General features: G+C 44.5%; 1 protein-coding gene across 2 annotated transcripts in view; it reads left to right on the top strand.

Moving 5' to 3' along the window:
* Positions 1–12,483, top strand: part of LOC148401286 (interleukin-27 subunit beta-like) — a 30,652-nt gene that overhangs the window by 8,846 nt on the left and 9,323 nt on the right. For both annotated transcript variants that reach the window (XM_088365387.1, XM_088365379.1), the window contains exons 2-3: positions 5,247–5,361; positions 5,487–5,583. In XM_088365387.1, the coding sequence (XP_088221513.1) occupies positions 5,247–5,361; positions 5,487–5,583 (212 nt within the window). The remainder of the gene's footprint in view (positions 1–5,246; positions 5,362–5,486; positions 5,584–12,483) is intronic.

Here is a 12,483-nt window from a genome sequence, read left to right as displayed (position 1 = left end):
CTTGGAGTCATGTGAGTAAATATTTTGCATTCGAGGCGGATATAACCGGGGCAATTATAGATTCGTCCATTAACTATCACTGTTGTGCCACGATAGGTTATATCTCCACACCTTTTTGGAATTGTCTACACTGTTTGTACTATATATCCTCTCTGCATCCATTGCAGCCTGGTCATCCTGGAAGAGGGACCCTCCCATCTGTGGTCTCTTCCCAAGGTTTCTCATTTCCCCTAGCTGGATTTTTGAGTTTTTCCTTGCCCTCTTGGGAGTTTAAAATCAGGGGATGTTTGAGAATATTTGTCATTTTTCACATGTCCTTAGTGTTGTTAGTCACCTAAATGTTGAACAGAGGCTGTGATGTACCGAAGTCAAATTCCTTGTTTGGCGCGCTCAAACATGGCGAATAAAAACTCTTGAATCTTGAAATACCGTAACCCGAATATGCCTACGTGCTGTCATTTTGGCATGTTAAAATGCCAAAACTCTAAATTGTCTTTCCTTTTAATAACAGTGAGATATTGCAACATTTTTTGTTATAATCCCAATTTCAAAATAAATGAGAAAATTGTTGAACTTTTCTGTTGTGTGTATGTGATAATATCCACACCCACGCCCGGGCTGACCATAGGGAGAACCGGGTGTATTCCTGAAGCGCCGGCCTAGGATTGGCCTGCGTCTCTCTCTTTTTTTTTTTTTTTTTTTATTATTATTGTTATTATTATTTTAAGTCTGCCTGTGCGGCGGCGCGCCTATCAGAGAGACAGGCCAGGCCACTTAGGCCATTCAGGCCAGGAGCATGTGAGGAGGGAAAAACGATTGGTTTGTATCAATTAACACCTGCCCCCACAGTCCGTATCAACCACACAGAGCGTGTGTGGAGGAAGGGGTGTGTTACTTGTCAAGTGCCATCTGCTGTAGCTGGCGAGCGGTGCAAGTGAGAATAATGGACTTCAAACGTGATAAAAAGAAGAAGAAAGGCAGTGCAGAGAGGGAGAGGGACAAAAAAAGAAAGGCGCTGGAGGAGGACGCGGCCAAATGCAGTTTAGTTACGGATTTGTTCAGCCTTCCCCATGGTGCCATTAAAAACTGTGTGTGTCCCCGCGCGTGTATGCATGCCAGTTTGCATGTGTTGTGTGCATATGTGCCGCTGCCATGTAATAAGGCTATCCTTCTGTTGATTTATTGTTAGATTTAGTTCTAGTTGGTTTTGTAATTTGAAGAGTCATTTGTTGTTCTTTTTTAGATGCACATTTCTCTAAACTTTGTAACTGGCCCTGGCTAATATTAAAATATATGTCTATGTTTTCTATGCAAAGGTGGAAATATTGCCAGATTTGGCGTTTCAGACAGTAGGCCCAGTACTAGCTCAGAGCAGCTGACAGGTAAAGAACAGACAGTCATCTATCACTGCATGGGATTGAATAGGCAATGACTATATATGAAACATTTGGAAAAAAAGCATATATTTGACCATATCATTCTTTTGATATTGATTAAATGTGTTATTGTCGATAATATAATTTTTATTCTGGTTGTTCTGACACTCCCAGCAGATGCAGAGTATATTAGCAAGACGAGTTCAGGGAGCAGTGCAAGGGAAAGGCCAACTCAAGACACAGACAGACAGTCAGACTCAGAGAGACCTTTTGATTATTTTACTCACCCTCATTCAGGAGATTTTGATTTGTTTTTCCAGTACCATCCACAACAAAACCCAAAGAATGATTGTGTGCATGTGTGTGCGCACAAATGCGTTTTGCTTGTGCTCATGCATTTAAGTGTGGGTGTAAACATGCACGTGTGGGCAAGGCCAGGCTGGCCTGGTTACATAACTGACTCCTGGCCTGAAAGAATCTCCCAGTCCAGCCCTGTCCACCAGGGCTGTGGACTCGGTCGGATTTTTGCACCGAGTCCGAGTCCGGCCTCTTGACCACCGAGTCAGAGTCCGTGTCCGAGTCCGAGTCCGGCTGTCCATTTTTTCTGTTAATTCATGTGACTGCTTAGTCTTTATTCAAGGCTAATTTAGATCAAAATCAAAAGAATGATATAAGCTGGGTGACATAATCATCCTTGACATTGGTACATAATGTAAACATTAGCCTAAGTGCAACTCAACGTGGCCGCATTGATCGTAAGCAGGGCTGTGGACAGTATTCCTACGCGCATTCTCAGCAGCATGATGAAAATAAAATTGAACGTATTTTTTTTTTAATTGTCAGACTCGGTGGACTCGGTCAAAATCAGCACCGAGTCCGAGTCCGGCAAAAATGACCGAGTCCGACCGAGTCCGAGTCCCCGAGTCCGGCAAAAATGACCGAGTCCGACCGAGTCCGAGTCCCCGAGTCCGGCAAAAATGACCGAGTCCGACCGAGTCCGAGTCCCCGAGTCCGAGTCCACAGCCCTGCTGTCCACACCCATTCATTTCTATTTAAATCATTAATGGCCCCATGAGGGAAACCATAACTCAAATGTGTCCTGCAACAAAAAATGAGTTTGACACCTTTGAGCTAAATGATAGTCCATGAGACAGTCTACCATTTTTGCTGAGGGCTTTCATATGGCACTATTTGCACAGGTTGAGTGTTCATGTTCGCTTCAGTGACTTTGATCGGCACCGATGTCCCTCCTCCAGGCTGGAGCGACAACTTCACAAATGACACATGTCGCATCAATTTTTTGCCCTCTTTTTCCAAAATAACCGATTGTCCTTTCAACCACAGTATAAGGTTCAAACAGTGTCGAATGTTTGGTTTGTTTCTGCTGGCAAAGCAGGACCTTATCTCCTTTCAGAATACTGTCTTTCACTTTCTTTCCTTTTGGTGTTCCTTATGTGGACTTCAGCATTTTCGAACAAATAGGTTTGGACTTTGGTAAGTATATGGTTTTGTGTGGCTTATGGTCTGCGATCATGACAAAATCATTCCCATAGAGAAATCCATGAAATTTCTCACGATCCCACACAATGGCGAGAGCTTCTCTCTCCATCTGAGAGTAGCGACGTTCCACATCAGACAAGGCTCTGCTGGCATAGTAGACTGGCCTGTGTGTGCCATCATTTTGTTTTAGGCGTAATGTGTCCCCCAGTCCAACGGGACTAGCATCCACAATGACATGTGTTTCCGCATCTTTTTTGAAGTATGCCATAACACGCGAACTTTCCGGCTGTTGATTTAGCTCTGCAAAAGCAGTTTCCTGGTCGGCCTGCCATGCCCATTTGCAGGATTGTCTCATGTGGAGGCCCACAGTGGTTCAGACGTTGTCGCCAAATTGGGAATGAATCTGCCACAATAGTTGACAATCCCAAAGAAACATAACTTCTGTTATGTTTGTTGGGTGGTGCGTGTTTTCCACTGCTTCAATTTTGGACTGAGCTTCCCCATTGTGAATTTTGGACAGCACGGGACCCATGAACTCGAGCTCTGACATCTTGAATTGACACTTTTTCCTGTTGACTGTCAGGCCTTTTTCCTGCAGTCCCTGCATGACTTGGTGTAGTGTCTCGTTGTGCTGTTGGGTGGTTTCTCCCGAAACGATGATGTCATCCGCTATGTTGTGAACTCTATGAATGCCATATAGCACCTGTACAATGATGCGTTGGTAGATCTCCGAAGCACAAGAAATTCCAAACATTAGTCTCTTATTGCGCCAGAGCCCTGCGTGTGTGACAAATGTGGTGATCGTGCTTCATTCAGGCTCCAAATCAATTTGATGAAATCTCCACCTCAGATCCAATTTAGAAAATACTGTGGCCCCATTCACGCCCTCCAGTATTTCATCTATTGTAGGAATAGGATTCCTTCCTCTTACTATGGCTTTATTGTGGGCTTGTCCACACAAAGTCTTGGTTCCTTGCTGCCGCGATGCACCACGATCAGTTGTGAAACCCATTGTCTTCGTCCACTCACTTTTTCAATCAATTTTCAATGGGACCAATGCGAAGAAGTCCCAACTTGACAGCAGTTTTTCTTTCAGCACAAATATGTGCCTCTTTGACGACGTAAATTTGTGCAATGACAATTTGCCATCTTTCAGTTGTTTTTATATTAGCTCTGAAAATTCCTTTTACATTGAGTGAGTGATGTTATTGACCCAAAAGGAAATACTTTATTCTCTGGGTGCTTTAACTCAAGATGAAAATTAGATTTTAGTTGCTCAAACTTAGTTAGCCACAGTCACAATGTTGCACAAAGCTCCTGAGTCTATCAGCTTGTTCAGCTTATCTAAACACGTGCCTTTCATAGGGAACATTTTTACGAGGTGTAAAGTATTCATTTAATTTGGTTACTGCACCGCTGTAATCAGCTTAGTCGCCGGTGTTCTTCAATGTGAATAAAATGTCCTGCACTTCGGCTCCTGCAAAATGTTGCAGTAATGCTCTTTTCTGTGCAGCATCACAGATTCGTGACGCAGTTAAATTGAGTTTAAAACTACCTAACCACCTTTGCCAGCGAACACCGACCCTGGCACAGTACATCAATCGGAGCTACTGACTGAGCGCCATTCTATTTCAATGTCGCCTTTTCCATTGTCATCTGGTCCTCCCCTTTGTCAGATTTAACTCCTTAATACGGCGCATATCAACTCCTCCACTTTAACTGGTCCCTTGTATAATTTTCTCGACAATGTATCCCATTTCCATTTATAGTGTTTCCTTATACCTCATTAACACCACTCAGCCGACCAGACGTTCCTTGTTCTCTTTGCTACTTTATTTCACACTCTTCCGATTGCACGTCAGACTCAACCACGTTATCAAGTAATACAGTGCATACTCAGGAATGCCATACACTATACCCATCCTCGATGCTAAAAAGGTTGGGGAGTGCTGCCCGAGTGTGTATGGGTGTGTGAGTTACCACACTCGCACAGCGGCAAGCAAGATGGCTCACTGGAAAGGGAACAAAGGAACGTGACTATGTTGTTGACACATGTAAACAAATATACACGTAAAAGACCTTTTATCGAATGTGAGAAAACTATCATATCCAATTTTTGCTCATCAAGCGATAAGCCTATATATAGTAATTGTGACAGGCCTAAGCAAAAGCAATGTTTATGCAGTTGTACGCAATAAATAACTTTCCAACTTGAAAAGTAGCTCTAGACTCGGTTAAGATGCTAACATTGAAGCTCAGCGCTGTGACATGCAGTAAGGACAAACACGCGCCCACCGCATTCCTCTAAAAATATTTCTAATGTAAAAGATAATTGGCTCCAAATTTATTGCTGTGAATTTCTTTTTGCAGATCCTCCAGTCAAACTCAGTGTGCATTGCTGGTGTGCGAGTTATCCCAACGTCACCTTCTGCTCCTGGGCTGAACCCCCACACTCCCAGCCTCTGCGCTACATCGCCTCTTACAGGTACAATCGTGTCGTTACCGCAGCAGCAACAACAACTAGTTCACTTTCATGGGTTTGCAGAACTGAAAAGACTGTCCAGTGAGTGAATCTTCATTTGTTAAAGTTCTTTTGTATGTGCATTTCAGTGAGAGACACCAACCATCAATCAGCAAGCACTGTCATCTCACTCCTCCTGCCTCTTCCTTTTCATCATCATCGTCATCATCATCTTCTTTCGAGCGGGTACCAACTTCAATTCACTTTCATCAATCACTCAATTAATCTATCACACAATTAGCCCAAAACCCAAAATAATAAAACAAAATAACATATAACTGTTACGTGCCATGCCAGAGACACTTGGCCGGCAACTTCCCTCAGCCACACCCCTTCGTTGCTGTAAAGTCACCTGCTTCCTCTTGTTACCTTGTGTATTAAAGCCCTGCCCTTGTGTTTCTCCCTGTCGGTGTCTACTGTTGTGTCCCGTCTGTGTCCGTGCCTAGTGTTCCTGTCCTGCTCGTCCAGTTTCCCCCCGGTCTTGTCTGGGATTCTCACGATTAGAATTTTATCCGTGTCTGAGTGGACTTCTGTCTGTCTTTGCTGGCCGTGAGTCTCGATCCCGTCTGTGTCTTCGTTACCCGCTTACCTCCCTTCCAACTCCCTTTTCCCTTCAATAAACCCTGGTTCAAGTTGCATTTGGTCGCCCTGGCTCCAATCCTTCCTGACAATAACCATCGTGGAATACAATTAATACTTAAACTCAAAATTTGTCCCTCGTTGAGCAATGCCTTTGAAGTGTGATAACTTTGTGATTTCTGAATATCTTTTTACTTTCAACCACTCAAAATTTTCAGTGGCATCAGACCTATCCATACATGTAAAGTTTTTCAATTATTTAATTATTTGTGATGACGTCTGTGAACAATATTAGCATTTTTCTGCTACCATAAAAGATAGGTATGCTGTATACATTTATTAAAACAAAATATAATTTGAATATTTCATGACATAGAGCATTGGATAAATCGACATGTCATAGCAACATGATTTGTTTTGAATGCCTGTGTTTGAGACAATGGCAGTTTTTGAGGAAAAAAAAAACCTTAATGCCAAATTTGTCCCAAGTTGGGCCGTGCTTTTGAGGTGTAATAACTGAGCCATCTGAATATTTTGTACTTTTAATCACTTCAAATGATCAGTGGCATCAGATCTATCCACACATGTATACTTTTTCAATTATTTAATATTTTTACCTGCCATTTGTGGACAATATTACAGTTTATATGCTAATATAAGATAACTATGCTGTAAATTAAAACAAAAATATAATTTGAATGCATGGTGATGCACTGGTTAGCATGCCTCACTCACAGTTCAGAGGTTTCGGGTTCGATTCCACCTCCGGCCCTCCCCATGTGCAGTTTGCGTGGGTTTTCTCCAGATACTCTGACCGATGAAGTACTCCAAATTGCCCTTAGGTGTGAGTGTGAATGGTTGTTTGTCTCTGTTTGCCCTGTGATTGGCTGGCAACCAGCTCAGGGTGTCCCCCGCCTACTGCTTGATGACCGCTGGGATAGGCTCCTGCACAGCCGCGACCCCCGTGGGGACAAGCGATACGGAAGCTTATTAAAGCATTTGGGGGCTTTCATGTATAAACATCCAGCTTGAGTGCATAAGAACTAGCAACATTGCAAATTGCCCAGATCTTCACTCCGTATTTTGCAAGTTTGGACGGCATGTGTTGTTTGAACAAGCAGCGGCCTCTGAAAGAGATGAGCTTCTCATCCACATAGCCATCCCTGCTAGGATGAGGGTTGATATTCAAACAAATGCCTCTTTTGAATTCTCAGCCCTCCCTCCATAGAGCTCTTTGAAGTTTGAAGGCACGTGAACATGGATGTACAAACACAGATAAAGACTGAAAGTGACACCATACAGGCTGCTCTCTCGACCAATGAAAGTCTTGGTTTTCAAATAATAACACTAGATTTCGCAAAACAACTTCCACAAGCAGCTATGCAATTGTAAGGGGTCCATGCAAACAATACGCAAGCACAAGCACACAAAAACACACAAAAAAAAAACCCACACAAAAACAAACACATACGCACACAGGAGGATGTGCTGGAGAGCACTCCTCCCGGGGACTCCATGGTTCTGCTGGGTGATTTCAATCCTTATGTGGGCAATGACAGTGAGGCCTGGAGGAGTGTGATTGGGGGGACTGCCCCACCCCCGATCTGAACCTGAGTGGTGTTTTATTACTAGACTTCTGTGCTCGCCACGGATTGCCCATAATGAACAACACGTTCAAACATGGATGTGTCCATGTGTGCACTTGGCACCAGGACACCCAAGGCCGCAAATTGATGATTGACTTTATAGTCGTGTCATCAGATTTGCGGCTGCATGTTTTTGACACTCGGGTGAAGAGAGGGGCGGAGTTGTCAACTGATCACCATCTGGTGGTGGGTTGGCTCCAATAATGGGGGAAGATGCCAGTCCGACCTGGCAGACCCAAATGGACTGTGAGGGATTTGCTGGCAACGTCCGGCAGAATCCCGTGTCCAAATTAGCTTCAACTTCCAACTCCGGCAGAGCTTTTCCCACATCCCGGTGGAAGTGGAGGACATTGAGTCTCAGTAGACCATGTTCCATGCCTCCATTGTTGAGGTGGCCGACTGGAGCTATGGCCGTAAGGTTGTTGGTGCCTGTCGTAGCGGCAACCCTCGAACCCGCTGGTGGACACCGGCGGTAAGCTGAAGGTGTCCTATTGGGCTGTTTTGGCCTGTGAGACTCTGGAGGCAGCCGACAGGTACCGGATGGCCAAGCAGAAAATGGCTCCAGCGGTTGCCGAGGCAAAAACCCGGGTGTGGGAGGACTTTTGCAAGACCAAGAATGACTTCCGGAGGGCTTTGAGAAAACTATGCGGTGTCTCAGGAAGGGGAAGCAGTGCACTGTTAACACTATGTATAGTGGGGACGGTGTGCTGCTGACCTCGACTCGGGACAATTTCACCAACATGCTTTTCACTGTGGAAGCAGGGCCTGGGGACTCTGAAGTGGGCTCTTCCATCTCTGGTGTTGAAGTCACCGTGGTAGTTAAAAAGCTTCTCGTGGCAAGAGATCCGCCCTGAGTTCTTAAAGGCTCCGGATGTTGTGGGGCTATCCTGGCTGACACGCCTCTACAACATTGTGTGGACATTGAGGACACTGCCTCTGGATTGGTAGACTGGGGTGGTGGTCCCCCTTTTTAAGAAGGGAGACTCGGGTGTGTTCCAACTACAGAGGAGTCACACTCTAAGGCCTCCCTGTCTATTCAGGGGTGCTGGAGAGGTGGGTCCTTTGGGAGGCCGAATCTCAGATTCAGAAGGAGCAGTGTGTTTTTTGTCCTGGCCCTGGAACAGTGGACCAGTTGTATACCCTTGGCAGGGTCCTCCAGGGTGCATGGGAGTCCGCTCAACCAGTACACGTGTTTTGTGGACCTGAAGAAGGCATTCGACCGTGTCCCTAGCGGACATCTGTGGGGAGTGCTTCGGTAGTATGGAGTACTGAACCCACTGATGAGAGGGGTTTGGTCCCTGTATCACCGATGTCAGAGTCTGCTTCGTATTTCAGGCAGTAAGTCACAGTTGATTCCAGTGAGGGTTGGATTCCACCATAGCTGCCCTTTGTCACAGATTCTGTTCATCACTTTAATGGACAGAATTTCTAGGCGCAGCCGATGCCTTGAGGGTGTTTGGTTTAGTGACATCAGCATGGTGTCTCTGCTTTTTGCAGGTTATATGGTGCTTTTGGCTTCTTCAAGCCGTAATCTCCAGCTCTCACTGGAGCAGTTTGCACCCGAGTGTGAAGCGGTCCGGAATAAAATCAGCACCTCCTAATCTGAGACCATGGTCCTCTGTCGGAAAAGGGTGGAATGCCCTCTCCAGGCCAGGGATGAGATCCTGCCCCAAGTGGAGGAGTTCAAGTATCTTGGGGTCTTGTTCACGAGCGAGGGCAGGATGAGGCTTGAGATTGACAGGCGGATCAGTGCAGTGTATGCTGTGATGCAGACTCATTATTGGTCCATTGTGGTGAAGAGGGAGCTGAGCCGAATGGCGAAGCTCTTGATTTACTGGTGGATCTACGCTTTTGCCTATGGTCACGAACTATGGGTCGTGACCGAAAGAACAAGAAGGAAGAGCGATCAAGGGCGCTTGCGTGTGTTGGCTCATATGTTGAGCTTTTGATTTGTGAAATAAAGAGCCGGCTAACAAACCCACGTCTTGCCTGGTACTTTGGTAAAGCTACAATATAGTTATATACTAGATCTGTGGAATAATTGGGGCCGCAGCTGATGACGAGGCTGACGTCAGCGGCGCACTTAGGTCCGGAATCGACAGCTGTTTTTGTTTTGTTTTTTGACACAGAGAATGAATATTCCGGTGGATTTAATGATTTGGAGTGACACGGCTGGTTCGTTAAAAAGTTTATATTACATCTATTTGATATATCTAGTCTGACGTCAGCAGCCCACGTAGTCCGGCGTCAACAGCTATGTATTTTTCTTTCTTTTTTATTTTACACAGAGGATAAATATTCCAATGGATTTAATGATTTAGAGTGTTACGGATGGTTTGTTAAAATTGTTCTTTATATTACATTTATTTGATCTATCTAGTCTGACGTCAACAGCGCACATAGTCTTTCCGGCGTCAACAGCCGTGTGTGTGTGTGTGTGTGTGTGTGTGTGTGTGTGTGTGTGTGTGTGCGTGCGTGTGCGTGTGCGTGTGTGTTTTCTTTTTAAGTGACACAAGACGAAGATTCCGATGGATTTAAAGATTTGGAGTGACATAGATGGTTTGATAAAATTGTTGTTTATATTTTTGTTATTTCGTACATGTAGGACTGTCTCAGAAAATTTGAATATTGTGATAAAGTTCTTTATTTTCTGTAATGCAATTAAAACAACAAAAACGTCATACATTCTGGATTCATTACAAGTCAACTGAAATATTGCAAGTCTTTTATTATTTTAATATGGCTGATTATGGCTAAACTAAAAAATCCAATCCCAAAATATCTGAATATTTCCTCAGACCAAGTAAAAAAAAAAGATTTATAACAGCAAAACAAAATCAAACATTTGAAAATGTCCATTAATGCACTTAGTACTTGGTTGGGAATCCTTTTGCACGGATTACTGCATCATTGCGGCGTGGCATGGAGGCAATCAGCCTGTGGCATTGCTGAGGTGTTATGGATGCCCAGGATGCTTCAATAGCAGCCTTTAGCTCATTTGCATTGTTGGGTCTGGTGTCTTTCAGCTTCTTCTTCACAATAACCCACAAATTATCTATGGGGTTCAGGTCAGGAGAATTGGCAGGCTAATCGAGGACAGTAATGCCATGATCAGTACACCATTTACTGGTGGTTTTGGCACTGTGGGCAGGTGCCAGATCATGCTGGAAAATGAAATCATCATCTCCATTGAGCTTTTTAGCAGACGGAAGCATGTAGTGCTCTGAAATCTCTTGGTACACAGCTGCGTTTACTCTGGACTTGATGAAACACAGTGGACCAACACCAGCAGCTGACATGGCTCCCCAAACCATCGCTGACTATGGGAACTTCACACTGGATTTCAAGCAACTTGGATTTTGCTCCTCTCCAGCTTTTCTCCAGACTCTGGCACCTTGAGTTCCAAATGAAATACAAAACTTGCTTTTGTCTGAAAAGAGGACTTTGGACCACTCTGCAACTGTCCAGTGCTTCTTTTCCATAGCCCAAGTAGAGAATCCTGTAGAGAATTTGATTGAATTTCAAATTTGAAAATTTGGAATTTTTGGTAAGTGGGAAAGTTGTGGAATAGGTAGGCAAAAGATGAACAGTTGAAAGTTGGAACGGGTTGAATCGGTTAAAAACTGTAGAAGTTAGAGCAAATGTTGAATCCCCATAGAAAATGAATGGGATTTTTTTTAAAAAAGCAATTGCGGCAACATTTTTTGAAATTTGGAACGAAACGAAATATACGGACGGCTTCAGGAGGTTGGGTTAAAATGTTGAAACGAGTTTAATCGGAAAAAAATTGCAAAAGTTAGCGCAAATGTAGCTATTTGGGGGACTTTGTGTTGAAATAAGGCAACTTCCGGTTTGATTCGGGTCACTTCCGGTTTATTTGGGTCACTTCCGGTTTAATATAGGTCACTTTTGGTTTAGCTGGGGTCACTTCCGGTTTATTTTGGGTCACTTCCGGTTTAAAAAATGGTACTTCCGGTTTATTTGGATCACTTCCAGTTTGATTTGGGGTCACTTCCGGTTTACCTAAGGTCACTTCTAGTTCATTTGGGGTCACTTCCGGTTTGATTTGGGGCACTTCCGGTTCATTCTGGGTTCATTGGGGCACTTCAGGGTCAATCCAAGATGGCCGCCACACTGGAAGTGGGGGTCAAGGGTTGAATTGTGAAAGCATAGTGGAAGTGGGGGTGAAGGGGGTGAATATGGTAAGGTGAACAACGTGAATAAAGTTGAAATGGGTTGAATCGGTTGAAAAATGTAGAAATTAGAAGGGAAAAACTAAATAAGGGGAACATTTGGTGTGAATTTCAAAATTGAAAATTTTGAAGTAGCAGGATCTCATTCATGATCCGGAAAGGGCATTCCACCCTTTTCCGACTGAGGACCATGGACTCAGATTTGGTGCTGACCCTCATCCTGAGCGCTTCACACTCGGCTGCGAACCGGTCCAGTGAGAGCTGGAGATCACGGCTTGAAGAAGCCAACAGCACCACGTCGTCTAAGAAAAGCAGAGACACAATGCTGATGCCCCTAAACCGGACACCCTCAACGGCTCGGCTGCACCTAGAAATTCTGTCCATAAAAGTTATGAACAAAAGGGTTAGGGTTAGGTCCTGAGAGATTCAGGATCCCATGAACTTGAAGGTGTCTGTGGAGAGAATAGTATTACTGCGGATAGTGAGGGGTGAAAGTGGTGAAGGGTCTCGCCTGAAGTCCACTGTCATCTCCACGGTATTGAGCGGGTTCAGCTCCAGGTGGTTTTGGCTACACTAGTGGACCAGCCGCTCCACCTCCTGTCGGTACGCAGTCTCGTCACCGTCCCAGATCACTCCAATGAGAGTGGTGTCATCTGCATACTTCAGGA

Source organism: Syngnathus floridae, chromosome 2 (assembly GCF_059516105.1).
Source record: "Syngnathus floridae isolate MCC-2025c chromosome 2, RoL_Sflo_1.0, whole genome shotgun sequence".
Lineage (NCBI taxonomy): Eukaryota > Metazoa > Chordata > Actinopteri > Syngnathiformes > Syngnathidae > Syngnathus > Syngnathus floridae.
This window is presented reverse-complemented; position numbering and strand designations above follow the sequence as displayed.